The following is a 17,589-nucleotide window of genomic DNA, read 5'->3' as shown; positions in this document are numbered from 1 at the left end:
CATTTAATCCGTAGGGATAAGAGTTTCTAAGTATCCTGCATGGGACAGCTTACACAGTGAAATACTTCAGTGAAATGTCTCCGTATAGAGAAATTGATCATTTAAAGAGTTGAAATTTGAGAAATAATTAAAATATACCTGTTGCTAGTTGTGGTGAAATGACAATACAGTGATGTACCAGGACCATTTCTGAAACATTCTTTTCAGAGATCATATGTAAAAAGGGGATATGTTTAAAGATTTGTAACTATGCATACTGTTTGAGCAAAGGATATACAGATTATCTTTGAGACACACATACCTGTTAAAGTTTACTTTTTAAATTTAGAAATAAAATTTGAATAGAAATATGAATAGTAACTTCAAAATTAGTGAACAAAGCTATTAAAATCCAACAGAGGCAGAGAAGGGGGAAAATCATTAAAAAAAAAAAACAGGTAAATCAGGAAGCACAAAAATATGGTAGGCAGATAATCCAAATATCAATAATTGTAATAAATACATATGGACTAAAGTAGCCAGTTAAAAGATAGATAGGGTTAGACTGGATTAAAAAAGAAAATCAATTTATGTTCTTTGTAAAGGATACACCTAAAACATACAAATGGAAAAATCTGAAAGTAAAAGGATGAGGAAAAAATAACAGGCAAATTCAAATCAAAGAAAAACAGTTATAGCTCCATTGATAGCACACAAAAGAGAGCTTAAGGCCTAAAGCAGAATTAGTGATAAAAAGGTACTATATTAAAAGGTTTATTTCACGAGAACATAAAGTTCTTATATGTATGTAATAACATAGCTTCAAACAGTAAAAAGCAAAACTGGACAGATTATTAAAAATATTTTCTGTATCAGTGGAAAATACTAAACCATTCTCTCATTTACTAATAAATAAAATAGACCAAAAAATATAGGAGATTTTACTGCTAATAAACTTGGTTTATTAGGCATATTTAGAATTCCCGCAACACATAGTGAATACATCCTCTGAAGCAAACTTAGAATATGTACAAAAGGAGAGCATGTACTGGACTACAAAGTAAGTTTCAACCAGTAACAGAGATTGTTATCACACAAATGATTTTCCCTGACCTCAGTTATAGTTTAATTAACATAGGTAACTATAAATTCCCATATTTGGAGATTTACAAACCCACTTCCTAAATAATTCATGGATTGAAGAAGAAGTCATAGTGAAATCAGTAGACTAAAAATTGGTGAACTAAGCATTTTATCAAAAAACTGGGGAAAGATTAAAAAGAATAAACCCAGTTAAAGTAGATTATGGAAGTGATAAAAGCAGAAATTAATGAAATTGAAAGTGAGCATAACATTTTTTTAAAGGGTACCTTTTGAAAAAAAACCAACTGAAAATGCAATTATCTGGTAAGGTTCATCAAGGGAAATCAGACAAAAGATAATCTTAACCCTAAAAAAGGTAACAATAAAAAGTATACAATAAGATACTTTATCACCTTTATACCAATATACTTGAAAACTTTGATGAAATAGATAGTTTACTCAAAATCCTTAGCAAAACTGATGAAGAGGACTAGAAAACCTGAAATAGACCTAAAACCTGGACTGATATTTAATCAATATGTACTGATTTAGCTGAAGTAGTTAAAATAGTAAGCTGCTTCTGTATTAAATGATAAATAGCCACTATCCTGAATTATTCCCAGGTGGTCAAATCCTGTCACCTTCTGGTTACCCAGGCCCTTTTAGGGGCACTTCCCTCAAGATCTCCCTGTGACATAATAGCTAAAGTCCCCCTTGAAATACCTCTCCCTCTTTAGGGAGGGGATTGTTTAGCATTTCATTTAATTCTGAGAACAGCCTCATGAGTTAGATAACTATTATTCTCCCATTCTAAAGCTAAGGAAACCACAAGGTCAGAGAGATTGGGTAACTTGCCCACATGACTGTCAAGAAGGCAGTAAAATAGGAGCCAAGAGTCAAACCCTGGGTTTGTAGACTGCTGAGAGGTCCCCTCTGCTGATGGGAACTTTGTAATTCCAGGACCCAGTTTCAACCACATCAATTCTGACTGGCTAGCTTTTATACATTTCTGGTTATTTAAATATTCTGAACATTGCCTCTGCCATAGCCATTAAAGAAATAGAAAGTATCAATTAAAATTTATCTACTAATAAAACAGCAGGCCTGTCAGTTTTATAGGTGACTTCTATCCGATAATACAAGAAACAGAACATCCCAGTTTATTAGGTTGTTCAGATTCCAGAAAAAGGAGGAATTCTCCTTACCTCATGTATGGAGCTAGAATGACCTTAAAAGCCAAACCCAACACAGATAATATTAGAAGAAAAAAAGTGAAAGGTCAGTCTGCAGTGTGAATGTAGGTGCAAGTATTCTAAACAAAAGGAAACTGAATCCTGTTATAATCAAAATATCATGATCAAGTTGGGTTTATTCATGGTATGAAAAGATGATATATCTAGGCTGGCTGGCTTAGTAGAACATGTGACTTTTTTTTTTTTTAACATTTATTTATTTTTGAGAGACAGAGTGGGGGAGGGGCAGAAAGAGAGGGGGACACAGAATCCAAAGCAGGCTCCAGGCTTTGAGCTGTCAGCACAGAGCCCGACGTGGGGCTCAAACCCATGAACTGTGAGATCATGACCTGAGTTGAAGTTGGATGCTCAACTGACTAAGCTACCCAGGTACCCCGAGCATGTGACTCTTCACCTTGGAGTCATGAGTTCGAGCCCCACGTTGGATGTAGAGATTACTTAAAATCTTAAAAAATAAAATCAGGGGCGCCTGGGTGGCTCAGTCGGTTAAGCCTCCGGCTTCGGCTCAGGTCAGATCTCACGTTCGTGGGTTCGAGCCCCGCGTCAGGCTCTGTGCTAACAGCTAGCTCAGAGCCTGGAGCCTGCTTCCAGTTCTGTGTCTCCTTCTCTCTCTGACCCTCCCCATCTCATGCTCTGTCTCTCTCTGTATCAAAAATAAATAAAAAAATTAAAAAATTAAAAAAATCAATAGAAATCATATTAAAATTCTATTAATATAATTTATCACATTAATAGGTTAAACAGAATGTCCATGATTGTTTTAATCAAGGAATCAAATTCAACATTTGTTCATAATTAAAAACAAAATAGGGGACATTATTACCAGTTTTTAAAAAATAATTTTTTTGACATTTATTTTTGAGAGAGTGAGAGCAAGAGTGAGTGAGCAGGGGAGGGGCAGAGAGGAGAGACAGAATCTGAAGCAGGCTCCAGGCTCTGAGCTGTCAGCACAGAGCCCAATGTGGGGCTTGAACTCACAAACCGTGAGACAAACATGGGACAAAGTCAGACGCTTAATCAACTGAGCCACCCAGGAGCCCCCATTATTATCAGTCTTACAGAGATTGAAAGGATTATAAAGTGATACAATGAACAACTTTATGGCAACAAATTAGACAACTTAAATAAACAAATACCTAGAGTCCCAAATTATTTAAGCTAAGAACAAATGCGGGGCACCTGGGTGGCTCAGTTTGTTAAGCGTCCGGCTTCGGCTCAGGTCATGATCTCACAGTGAGTGGGTTCGAGCCCTGCATCGGGCTTTGTGTTGACAGCTCAGAGCCTGGAGCCTGCTTTGGATTCTGTGTCTCCTCTCTCTGACCCTCTCCTGCTCACACTATTTCTCTCTGTCTCTCCAAAAAAACAAAACAAAACAAACAAACAAACAAAAACATTAAAAAAAATAAACTAAGAACAAATAGAAAATCTATAGACCTAAAGCAAATTAAAAACTGAACTGGTAATTTAAAAATCTTCTCACAATGAAAAGCCCAGTCCCAAAAGTCTTCACTGGTGAATTTTACCAAACATTTATAGAATAAATAATACCAGTCTTTCACAAACTTTGAGAAAATAGAGGAGCACACTTCCCAACTCATTTTATGAGGCTGGTATTATTACTCTGATACCAAACCACACAAGCATCATAAGAATAAAAACTACAGACCAATATCCCTCAAAAGCAAAGAGAAGAAAAAAATAAAAAAATCCTCAACAAAATACTAACAAATCAAATGTAGCATCATGTATAAAGGATTATATGTAATGACTGAGTAGAATTTATTCCAGGAACACAGGGTTTAATATCCATAAATCAGTTAATATATTAATAAAGGTCAAAACCCATTCATAAAATCATCTCAGGAAAGGCAGAAAAGCACTTGACAAAATCCAATACGCATTTGTAATAAGACTGGGAATAATAGAGTACTTTTATTCCCTAGACATCTGGTAAATGACATCTATATTAGAAATCTACAGCTAAAATCATAATGTCAAAAGACTGAGTACATTTCCTCAAAGATTGGGAACAAGGCAAGTATGTCTATTCCTACCACTTTTGTTCAACATTGTACTGGAGGTAAAATTGCACTGGAAATGTAGTCAGGCAAGAAAAAGAAATAACAGGCATCCAGATTGGAAAGGAAGAAGTAAAACTCTTTATAAATGTGATCTCGTATATAGAAAATTTTGTGTGTTTGTTTTGTTTTTTGTACATAGAAAAACCTAAGGAGTCCACAAAAAATACTACTAGAACAAGTTCAACAAGGTCACAAGATATACAAAATCAACATACACAAATCAAGTGTATTTTTACATATAAGCAATAAACAATCCAAAAATGAATGAAGGAAATTCCATTCGTTAATAATACCTAAAGAAATAAAATACCTAGGAGTGGATTTAACAAAAGATATGACAAGATTTGTATATTGTAACTGTAAAAAACTTTGCTGAAAGAAATATAAGAAGATGTAAAGGAATGGAGAGACATTCCTTCTTCATGGATGGAAGACCCGGCATCATTAAGATGGCAATTCTCGGGACACCTGGCTGGCTCAGTCAGTAGAGAATGGAGTTCTTAATCTTGGGGTCAAGGGCTTACGCCCATATTGAATGTAGAGCTCACTTAAAAAATGAATGAAATAAATAAGATTATAGAGGACAATTTAAAAAAAATAAATTTTTTAAAAGATGGAAATTCTCCAAATTAATTTATAGATTCAGTGCAATTCCTATCAAGATTCCAGCTGCCTTTTTTGGACAGATTGTCAAACTGATTCTAAAATTTATATGGAAATACAAATGACCCAGAATAGCCAAAATAACCTTGAAAAGAAGAACAAAATATTTCCCAATTTCAGAACTTACTACAAGGCCATAGTAATCAAGGCAGTGTATTTACTGGCATGGGACAGGCATATAAATGAAAGGAAACCCTTGCATTTATGATGAGCTGATTTTCAACAAAGGTATCAAGGTAATTCAGTGGTATAGGAAAGGATAGACTTCTTTAAAAATGATGTCTGCACAACTGGATATCCAGATGCAGAAAGATGAATTTAGACTTAAAAAAAAAAAAAAAAGGAATTCAAAGTGGATTTCAGCCCGAATGTAAGAGCTACAATTATGTAACTCAGAGGAGAAAACGTGGGAGCAAATCTTGCAAACCAAAGTACCAATGATTTTAAAAATGGATAAAATGGACTTCATTAAAATTAAAAACTTTCATGTATCAAATGACACCATTAATAAAGTGAAAAGAAAGACTAATGGATGGGAGAGATTATATATCTGATAAAGGATGTGTGCCCAGAATATATAAAGAACTCTTGCAACTTCTATGTACCCAATAAACCAATTTAAAAATGGGCAAAATAGCTACATAGACATTTTACCAAGGAAGATATACAAATGATGAATAGGTATGTGAAAAGATGTTCAGCATCATTAATCATAAGGAAAATGCAAGTCAAAACCAAAATGAGAAATCATTTTACATCCACTAAGATGGCTTTAATAGAAAAAGACAATAATAAGTATTGGCAAGAATGTGGAGAAACTGGATCCTCAAAGATTGCTGGTGCAGATGTAAAATGGTTCAGCCACTTTTGAAAACAGTTTGGTAGTTTCTTACAATGTTAAACATAGAGTTATCATCTGACCAGCCAGTCCACTCCAAGGTATGTACCCAAGAGAAATAAACATGTCACCACACAAAGATTTGTCCATGAATGCTTATAACAGTATTATTCATAATATTCCCCAAATGGAACAAATACAAATATCTATAACTGGTAAGTGAATAAACAAAATGTAGTGTATCCATACATAGAAAACAATTTGGTAATGAAAAGGAACAGAGTACTAATGTGCTACATGGATGAACCTCAAAAAGATTATGCTAAGTAAAAAATAGCCAAACCAAAAGACAAGTTATTGTATGATTCTGTTACTATTAAATGTCCACAAGTAGCAGATCTACAGAGACAAAAGTAGGCTAGTGGTTGCCTGCAACTGGGTGGGGTTTTTAGAATGAAGAAAATTCTAAAATTGGATTGTTTTGATGATTGCACAACTTCACTAAATATCACTAATTGTAAACAAAATGAGTGAGTTTTATGACATGTAAATTATATCTTAATAAAACTTAAAAAAACTTAACTAGAAATAGTAGGAAACTCTTCAAAAGTATACACTAAAACATACATGACATTTTTAAATGGTGAAACTTGTGGAAGTTTTCTCTATAAGGGCGCCTGGCTGGCTCAGTCACTAGAGCATGCCTCTCTTGGTCTCGGGGTCAAGAGTTCAAGCCTAACATGAATGTAGAGCTTACTTAAAAAAAAAGTTTTCTCTATAAAATCTAGAAGGGGAATCATTCCTGCTGTTACCACTATTGTTTATTATTATTTTGGAGTGGGAGATGGCAGACTCCTACTTGGCGCAGTATAATAAATAATAAGGTTTGGAAAGGAAAAATAAAAAATAGCATTCACAGATGATATTTGTCTGTATGAAGGGTTGGTAAGCTTTCTATAAAGGATTGCGCAATAAATATTTTAGGCTTTGTGTGCTGTGTGATCTCTGAGCAGCCATAGACAATACATAATGGACATTGCGGTGTTCCAACAAACTTTCTATATAAAAACAAGCAGTAGTCCAGACTTGGCCCATTGACCAGTTTTCTGATCCCTGCTCTATATAGAAAACCTTGAAAATTCTGACAAATTATCAGAATTAGTAAGAGTTACCAAGATTGCAAGACAAGATCAAAATGTAAAAGTCAGTAGTGTTCCTAATCATCACAACATTTTTTAAAAATTTAAGTATATAGTTTTTAGTAATTAAATTTTTTAAAAAAGTTTGTTTACTTTTGAGAGAAAGAGCCAAGTGCTCGAACAGGGAAGGGGTAGAGAGAGAGAGGGAGGGAGATAGGATCCAAAGCGGGCCCTGCACTGACAGCCGAGAGCCCAAAGTGGGCTTGAACTCCTGAACTGTGAGATCATGACCTGAGCAGAAGTCAGACACTTAAGTGACAGCCACCCAGGTGCTCCAGTAATTGAAAAAAAAAAAAAAATTCAAACCAGGATGGGTTAAGTCACATATTAGACACAACTTTAAAAACAGATTGGATGATAGATACTAGAAAACTATCTAGAATGCAACAAAAATGAGGTAGAATTTATGAAAGTAGTTATGAGACAAGGAGAATCAAATACAAATGTTTCAAACATCTATTTGGAGTGCCAGAAGAATAGAGAAAATAGGTGAGAGGCAAATACCGGAATAATAATGGATAATTTCCCAGAATATATGAATATTAATCTTGCAATTTAGAAAGTCAAATAAATCCCAATTAAGTAGAAAGAAATCCAGATTTAAACAGTGAAGTTCCAATACTCCAAAGAGGGAGAAAATTGTCCAAATAAACAATTGGACTAGTAGTGGACTTAAAAATAACAACAGAGTTAGGGTTAGGAAGCCAGAATTCAGTGGAATATTATCCCCAGTAGTCAGAATTATTAGCCTGAGGTTAGGTACTCAGCTAAATTTTTTTTTAAGTTTTTTTTTTTAATGTTTATTTTTAAGAGACAGAGCCTGAGGGGGAGGGGCAGAGAGAGAGGAAGACACAGAATCCAAAGCAGGCTCCAGGCTCTGAGCTGTCAGCACAGAGCCTGATGCGGGGCTTGAACTCACAACGGTGAGATCATGACCTGAGCTGAAGTTAGATACTTAACTGACTGAGCCACCCAGGCACCCCTCAGCTAAATCTTTAATGATAAAAGAAGAATGGGGGAACCTGGGTGGTTCAGTTTGGTTGAGTGTCCAACTCTTGATTTTGGCTCAGGTCATGATTCCAGGGTTGTGGGATCAAGCCGTGTGTCAGGCTGTGTACTGAGCGTGGAACCTGCTTAAGAGACTCACTCTCCCTCTGCCTCTCTCTTCCACTCCCCCCTCCCAAGAGGAAATATTTTCAGAACAACATAAAGTAAGAGTTTACCTCAACAAAGTCTTGCTTAAAAATCTCAACCCAGAGTTGCCTTGGGTGGCTCAGTTAAGTGTCCAACTCTTGATTTCAGCTCAGGCCATGGTCTCATAGTTCATGACTTTGAGGGGGAGCATGAGTGGTTCATCCAGTTACGTGTCTGACTCTTGGTTTCAGCTCAGGTCATGATCTCATAGTCATGAGCTCAACCCCCACATCAGGCTCCATGCTGGGTGTGGAACCTGCTTAAGAGTCTCTCTCTCTCCCCTTCCCTCTCTCCCCTTCTGAGCTTGCTCACGTTCTCTCAAAAAAAAATTAAAATGAAAAAAAACATATGTGTATGTGTATATATATATATACATACATAGACACACACACACACACACACTTCAGAAAGAAAGAGTAAAATGGAAAGTTGGAGATGAAAGAAGGAATGGTGAGCAAAACAACCAAAATCATTCATTGTTAATGTCTATAAAGCTAAGTACAAATTGACTGTAAATTCTAGTTTGACGGTCAAAATAACGGCTATCAATGAAATCCTTATGTTTATGATAATTCTAGGTTTTGTTGGTTTGATTTCTTCTGTAGGTGTACAGAAGACGGGTGTCCACATAAGAAATTCTTTCACACACGTTTTCTCATGAGAATGAGATTAACACCAGATTGTTCCAAAATGTTGATCTCAACGTCCTCTGGATATCTCTTGATTTTGCACGATCTTGACTTAACCAAGTCTTTAGAAGTAGGCAGCTATCCTATTTTGAGAGCAAGAAGAACTACATCAAGTTCAGGTAAGCTTTTCTTTTTTGATCAAAGAAAGTTTTCCAAAGAATCTCACACAAAAGGATGGCATGTTTTCATTCTAAGAATGATGCAGGAGAAAGGGAAGAAAATTGGAAGATAATCTTTGGAAAGCCCAGTGAGAGCTTTTTTCCCAAGGAAGTATGACCTATATAAATCTCTGACATAGCATAAATTAATGCTTCTGTATCACAAATGAACTAGGGCAAAGAACTGCTAACTCAAAATATTTTCTTTTAGTTCTTTATGCTATCCAGAAATCTTTCATCAGCATTTCTAAATCACCACTACCTCAAAAATTAGTGGTAGCCCAAGGTAGTATCAATCTTTTTAAGCCCCTCTGGAACCCAGCAGAGCTTCTAAGATATATTCAATATATGGGGCACCTGGGTGGCTCAGTCAGTTAAGCATCTGACTTCCACTCAGGTCATGATTTCATGGTTCATGAGTTCGAGCCCCTGTGCTGACAGCGCAGAGCCTGGAGCCTGCTTTGGATCCTGTGTTTCCCTCTCTCTCTGCTCCTCTCCTGCTTGCACTCTGTTTTTCTCTCTCAAAAAACAAGTAAACATTAAGAAAAAGATACATTCAATATAGAGTTTTAAGTCTCTGTTATATCCTAGACTTCCAAATGTCCGTACCCAGGTAGCTGGTGCCATTCTATAACAGTCCCTAAAGATCCTCTTGCTAAAGCCCTGTTCTTTTTCCTGTTGCTAATTCCATTAGACTTCAGTGAAATGGGGCTCAGAAAAACTTACGCACCATAATTCAATTTACATTATATGATAGAGACTATATTTTATCACCTTTGGGAAGAAAAGGGCTGCTCCAGGAACATACCTATTTTTTTTAAATGGTTGGTTTTTATTTATTTTTGAGAGACAGAGACAGTGCGAGCAGGGGAGGGTCAGAGAGAGAGGGAGATACAGAATCTGAAGACAGACTCCAGGCTCTGAGCTAGCTGTCAGCACAGAGCCTGATGCTGGGCTCAAATCCACAAACTGTGAGATCATGACCTGAGCCGAAGTCAGACACTTAACCGACTGAGCCACACAGGTGCCCCGAACATACCTATTTATAATTTTGTATTTACCCAGACAAGCATTTGGAACACATGTTTATAAATTGCTATTTAAAATCAGCTTCAAAATAAATAAATAAAATAAAATCAGCTTCAGATGGTTGGACTCTTTCTCCTGTCTATAGAGCCACTTAAAAAATTTTTTTTAAATATTTTTTATTGATTTTTGAGAGACAGAGACAGTGTGAGCAGGGGAGGGTCAGAGAGAGAGAGACACACACACACAGAATGTGAAGACAGGCTCCAGGTTCTGAGCTAGCTGTCAGCACAGAGCCCAACGCAGGGCCATGAATTGCGAGATCACGACCTGAGCCGAAGTAGGATACTTAACTGACTGAGCCACCCAGGTGCCCCTATAGAGACTCTTTTGAAGACTCCAGAAGAGTGCAGGCCTCATCATACTGCATTTGGCCAATTACTGCTAAAAGTAGAAATTTTTTTTACCAACTTATTTGCAAAGCAAGGCATTTCCTAAATATGTGAGTAGAGTCCTTTTACATTCAGAAACTTATTTTTAGGGTAAACATTAGTAAACAACTTCAGCTTAGTGAGAAGTAGTGATTTAGAAGGTCTAGTTCGTTTTATTTTTATTCAAAAACCAAGAATGTTTTGTCTTTTAAGGTTCTGAAAATAACATCAAAGGGAATTAGATTAAGAAGTCCTCATAAAAGTGAGGGGCCACTGACACTGAAGAGTGTGATGGAATAGAGATTGCTATTTGGAGTAATACATCAAACCCAACCACCTGATGATTTTTCTACAGATTTCAGTATAAAGTTTGTATTGCATTTCAAAGATAGAATTCACATAATTTCCCAAATGATAATCGAATTCTTTGGCATGCTTAAGAAAGATCATTTAATGTTCTCAGTAACGGACCTGGTGTTTGGGTTCTATTCTAAGATTAAATATCCAAGTTGAACTGCTCTGTTCCCATGTTTACTGAATTTTCTTGTTCCATTTTACTACAGAAGTGATGGAGAACCCAAAGATGTTTATTTGGTCTGTCATTTTTTATTCCACTTAAGTCGTTGGTAGAAGTGATTTTATTTTTTATTATTTTTTAATGTTTTTATTTTTGAAAGAGAGCAAGCAAGGAGGGTTGGGGCAGAGAGAGGGGGACAGAGGATCCAAAACAGGTTCCAGGCTGTCAGCACAGAACCTGATGTGGGGCTTGAACTCAAACCATGAGATCATGACCTGAGCCAAAGTCAGATGCTTAAACTGAGCCACCCAGGTGCCCCTGAGATCTTACTTTTTTAATGTTTATCTATTTATTTACTTTGAGAGGGAGAAAGAGGGAGTGCACAAGCAGGGCAGGGAGAGGGGGGAGAGGGAGAGGGAGAGAGAGAGAGAGAGAGAGAGAGAATCCCAAGCAGGTTCCCTGCTCATGGTTTGTGAAATCATGACCTGAGCTGAAATCAAGAGTTGGATGCTCAATTGACTTGAGCCCCCCAGCTGCCCCAGTAGAAGAGATTTTAGAAAGGGACCAGGCCTTACAACACTTCAAAGAGCTGCCCTCCCTACCTTAGTCTTAGTTATAGGCCAGCTGTAAGTGGGCAAGTACTTGACATGTTTCAGATGGACTTTAACAGTATGCTTCAACTAAATTATTAAAAAGTTAAGAGATACTACTCAAATTTTGCTAAGTTTATTGTCAGAGCTTTTTGTATTTTCAAGATCTGACCACTTCAAGTTCATCTGGTCCTAGAGTTTCTGGTTCACCTTGTCATCATAGTGATTCTAATTCATCTTCTGAGAAACACATGTCACGAACCTCACAAAGAGAAGGTAGGTTAACAGTTGGATTTTATAATCTTACAAAAGATTCTATCAAATAGCTTTCTTTGGTTTAGTTTTAAACCATACAAATAAAAGCCAATAAAGAAGAGGCTCTAGGGTTGAATATCTTGGTCTTAAATCTTTGTTGGAATTTGAACTTTGGTTTTATTTACTGGACTTAGTTTGGTTTAAATTGGAGAAAAAGTAGTTAGGTCATGTAGATTCCAGTCAGGGTTGTTATGGAAGTTAAATGAGATTATGCATGTGTTGGTCCTGTATAAATATGAAATACTGAGTTTGTCAGGTGCTTGTGAAAATTACTTAGTTCCGGCCAGTAGGCTTTTTGCTCTGCCATTTCTTCATCTGAGCAGTGCCTGATAGCCTTAGAGGGTTTGTGGGATAAAGTGAGCTACAACCTGTCCCCACTCTGCTTTTGCCAGTTCCCCCCCCCCCCAACCATTCTGGCAGAACTAGCTGTATAGCCTATTCTTTCCACCCCCTAAAGGAAATGCTTTCTACTACCTATGCAGACTTCTCTCCATACCAGTTCACATCTAAGCTCTTACAGTGCTCTTTGTTTGTCTTCCTCCTTGTGGACTGATGGCCAACTGTGAGGGGTTTTTTTGTTTTTTTTAAATTTGCATCACTTTTTAGAGAAGAACATGGCTTCTGTCTAGAACTTTAGGGGAGGGACTGTCCATTAGACTTCTACTTTGTGTTTTCCCTGGGCAGCCTCACCTGGTAATGCTTGATAATTGCATACTTGGTTATTTTGCATGACTTCTGTTTGTGGAATGGTTTGAGAGCCCTTCCTAAACTAACCTGTACCCTATCTACTTTTCTCCAGATATTCAAGACTGATTTTAAGGTTAAAAATTCATCCTGTTAAATTTAGAGATTTATGCCCAGGTGTGAAATATTTTTCCTTTGATTTGAAATTTACTGTATCAATTCTACTTGTTTTTCTACTTTGGCTATGGAAAACAAGCTAAGGCTCTTAATGATCATTGAGAAAAATCTTTATTGGTTAAACCATCCGTGAGAAAAAGAAACTTAAGAATAGTTAACATGCTTGTTTGTTGCAGTGGTAAACCCAAAAACCAGCTACACAGCAGTTTCATGATATAAAGTTGGCAGCTGGAGAAGAGACAGTGTATGTATGGAGAGCCTAGACACAGTATAGAAAAGAAGGTGGAGGGGAGGGGGGCAAGATAGCAGAGAAGTAGGGAGCTCTGTAATCTCCACCCACCCACAACTATCAAAGTGAGGACTGAAGCCACAATACTCTGATCTGCAAGAGTGGGAGAAAAACACAGAGTCCACATATATGACAGCCTCATAGGTGCCTGAGTGAGTGCAAACTGGGGAAATAAAAACAGGCTGGGGCCGGAGTCTCTGAGGGGAGGAAGACTCAGCCCAACGCAGAGCCAAGGAGAGCGTGGGAAGCCAAGGGTAAGAGAAAGAGAGACTGAAAACACTCATAGAGTGTTCTCTAGAGAAGAGAAAAACCTTGACCCAGGATGGAGAGAGATACTATCATCCCTGGGCACAGGGAGAGAAATTCATCCCCCGGAGCAGGCTTATTTTTCCTTGGGCTCAGCGGCATGCCGGTTCCAGGAAGAACTGGGATAAAGCTGCTCCCAAGTCCCCCTACTCAATCCTGGCTAGAAAGCCACCCACCTGCGACAGCATGTCTCATCTCAGGTGGTAGCATTAAAGTGCATGGACTAGGATTTGGAAACGAGGCAGGGCTTGGAAAAAACTTGGTGTACCTTGGGGGCAGTGAGATCGGACGCAAAAGAGTGGCTTGCAGCACATGGTCCAAGAAGGGCTTGAAGTGCCACCATTCTCCCTGCCCCCCCCCCAACCACCAAGGCAGAGCCTCAAAGAGCAGCCCCCTGAGACCTGACCTACCTACACCAAATCACACCCATCCACGCTGGAGAACTGTTTTTTTTTCTTTTCTTTTTTCTTCTTTTTTTCCTTCCCGCCCCGCTGGAGTCCGGGAAAGACCAACATTGATGTACTGCTGTGATTAGATCAATTCTTGCCATTTAGATATATTTTCCCTTATCTCATTCTTATCTCTCCCCTCTACAGGGTTTACGCTCTCAGACTGTCCTTTTCTTTTGTTGTTTCTGTCTTCTTTATTTGTCTGTGTGTTTGCATGCTTTTGTTCTCTGTGTGTTTGTCTGTCTGTTTTTCTCTTCAGGGCTACCTCAAGAAACGAGCCAAAGTACACATGGTGAAGAGTCCTAAATATCACTGAGTAGGGAAATAAAATAATGGCACAAGAGAAACTGAGAGATACCATTAAAAGAACATTTCCTGAAACAACAGGCCCATGACAGGCAACGAGCCTCCTTTAATAGAGCAATACTAACAGGTGCACAGTGCATAACAAACTTTTTAAAATGACAAGAGACAGAAAGCTAGCCAAAATGATGAAACGAAAGAACTCTCCTTTAAAGAAATTCCAAGAAGTCACAGCCACAGAACTGCTCAAAACAGATATAAGCAACATAACTGAACAAGAGTTTAGAACAATTGTCATAAAATTAATCACTGCACTAGAAAAAGCATCAGAGAAGCTATTGATACAAAGACTAGGGAGCTTCAGAATAGCTGTGACGAGTTAAAAAAGGCTATAAATGATGTGCATAATAAAATGGAGGTGGCCACTGCACGGATTGAAGAGAGAGTGAGGAGAATAGGTGAATTAGAAGACACAGTTACAACAAAAGAGGAAGCAGAGAAAAAGAGTAATTGATACAGGAGCACGAAAGGAGAATTCGAGACCTGAGTGATACAATCAAATGGAACAATATCAGTATCATAGGAATTCCTGAAGAAGAAGAAAAAGAAAAAGGTCCTGAAGGGGTGCTTGATCAAATTATAGCTGAGAACTTCCCCAATTTGGAAGGCAGCTATGCTTACCACTATACCACCAACGCTGCTCAAGAACTTCCCCAATGTGGGAAAGGAAATGGCCATTGAAATCCAAGAGGCACAAAGAACTCCCCTAAGACCAAACTTGAATTGACCTCTGGCATGACATAGTGAAACTGGCAAAATACAAAGAATTCTGAAAGCAGCTAGGGATAAAAGGGCCCTAACATACAATGGGAAACCTATCAGAGTGGTTACAGACCTATCTAATGAAATTGGCAGGCCAGAAAGGAATGGCAGGAAATCTTCAATGTGATGAACAGAAAAAATATGCAGCCAAGAATCCTTTATCCAGCAAGGCTGTCATTCAAAATAGAAGGAGAGATCAAGGTTTTCCCAAATAAACAAAAATTGAGAGAATTCATCACCACCAAACCAGCCCTACAAGAAATCCTAAGAGGGACTCTATGAGGGAAATATTTCAAGGAATACAAGGTACCAGAGACACGACTACAAACATAACTCTACAGAGAACACTATGAATCTTAACCCACATTTTCCAATAACAACACTGAATGTAAATAGACTGAATGCTCCAATCAAACGACACAGGGTAGCAGAATGGATGAAAAAAAAAAAACCCAAAATCCATCTATTTGCTGACTACAACAGACTCATTTTAGAACTGAAGACACCTTTAGATTGAAAGGGGATGGAGAAATATCTATCACGCGACTGAAAGTCAGAAGAAAGCCAGAGTAGCCATACGTATATCGGACAAACTGGACTTTAAAGTAAAGGCAGCAATAAAAGATGAAGGACATTATATAATAATGACAGAGTCTCTCCATCAGGAAGAGCTAACAATTATAAACATCTATGCACTGAATTTGGGAGCATCCAAACACATAAAATAATAACAAACAGAAACAATCTTTTGATAAGAAGGTACTAATTGCAGGGGATTTTAATATTCCACTTACAGCAATGGATAGATCAACCGGAAAGTCACTAAACAAACAATGGACCTGAATGACACATTGGAACAGACGGAATTGATTGATAAATATATTTAGAACTCTGCATACTGAAGCTAGGGAATTCATTTTCTTCTCATGTGCACATGGCACATTCTACAAGATAGATCACATACTGGGTCACAAAACAGCCCTCAATAAATATAAACGAATTGAGATCATACCAAGCACACTTTCAGATCACAATGCTATGAAACATGAAATTAATCACAGGAAAAAGTCCGGAAAACCTCCAAAAATGTGGAGGTTAAAAACCACCCTACTAAGAATGATTGGGCCAATCAGGCAACTAGAAAAGAAATTAAAAAATATATGGAAACAAATGAAAACAAAAATACAGCAATCCATACTCTCTGGGACACAGCAAAGGCAGTCCTAAGAGGAGAGTATATTGCAATCCAGGCCTCTTTCAACAAACTAGAACAAGCACAAATTCAAAATCTAACAGAGCACCTATAGGAACTAAAAGGGAAGCAGCAAGAGTACCCTAAACCCAGCAGAGGAAGAGAAACAATAAAGATCAGGGCAGAAATAAACAATATAGAATCCAAAGAAAACAGTGGAACAGATCAATGAAACCAAGAGTTGGTTTTTTTGAAAAAATAAACAAAATTGATAAACATCTAGCCAGGCTCCTCAGAAAGAAAAGAGAACACCCAAAGAGACAAAATCATGAATGAAAATGGATCTATTACAACCAATCCCTCAAATACAAGCAATCATCAGAGATTACTAAGAAAAATTATATGCCAACAAACTGAACAATCTGGAAGAAATGGAAAAATTCCTACACACACATGCACTACCAAAATTCAAATGGGAAGAGATAGAAAATCTGAACAGATCCATAACTAGTGAAGAAATTGAATCAATTATCAAAAATCTCCCAAGGAATAAGAGCCCAGGGCCAGATGGCTTCCTAGAGGAATTCTACCAGACATTTAAAGCAGAGTTAATACCCATCCTTCTCAAACTATTAAAAAAAAAAAAAAGAAATAGAAGGAAAACTTCTGAACTCATTCTACAAAGCCAGCATCACTTGGATTCCCAAACCAGACAGACACCCAACAAAAAAAGAGAACTATAGGCCAATATCCTTGATGAATACAGATGCGAAAATACTCAACAAGATACTAGCAAATCGAATTCAACAGCATATAAAAAGAATTATCCATCATGATCAAGTGGGATTCATTCCTGGGTTACAGGGCTGCTTCAATATTCGCAAATCCATCAATGTAATACATCACATTAACCAAAGAAAAGATAAAAACCATATGATCCTGTCGATAGATGCAGAAAAAGCATTTGACAAAATACAGCATCCTTTCTTAATAAAAACCCTCAAGAAAGTCGGGATAGAAGGAACTTACTTACACACCATAAAAGCCATTTATGAAAAGCCCACAGCTAATATCATCCTCAATGGGGAAAAACTGAGAGCTTTCCCCCTGAGATCAGGAACACAACAAAGATTTCCACTCTCACTACTCTTGTTTAACATAGTGCTGGAAGTCCTAGCATCAGCAATCAAACAACAAAAGGAAATAAAAGGCATCAGAATTGGCAAAGACGAAGTCAAACTTTCACTTTTCGCAGTTGACATGATACTCTACATGGAATACCCTAAAGACACCACCAGAGACTTTCTAGAACTGATATATGAATTCAGCAAAGTTGCAGCGTACAAAATCA

The 17,589-nt window shown here is 37.5% G+C and overlaps 1 protein-coding gene across 1 annotated transcript in view; it reads left to right on the top strand.

The window, feature by feature from the left end:
• Nucleotides 1-17,589, top strand: part of DCAF10 (DDB1 and CUL4 associated factor 10) — a 52,315-nt gene that overhangs the window by 24,083 nt on the left and 10,643 nt on the right. The window contains exons 4-5 of the mRNA XM_029919958.1: nt 8,896-9,098; nt 11,867-11,977. Coding sequence (XP_029775818.1) covers nt 8,896-9,098; nt 11,867-11,977 — 314 coding nt within the window. The remainder of the gene's footprint in view (nt 1-8,895; nt 9,099-11,866; nt 11,978-17,589) is intronic.

The sequence above is a fragment of the Suricata suricatta genome, chromosome 13 (genome assembly GCF_006229205.1).
Source record: "Suricata suricatta isolate VVHF042 chromosome 13, meerkat_22Aug2017_6uvM2_HiC, whole genome shotgun sequence".
Taxonomy (NCBI): domain Eukaryota; kingdom Metazoa; phylum Chordata; class Mammalia; order Carnivora; family Herpestidae; genus Suricata; species Suricata suricatta.
This window is presented reverse-complemented; position numbering and strand designations above follow the sequence as displayed.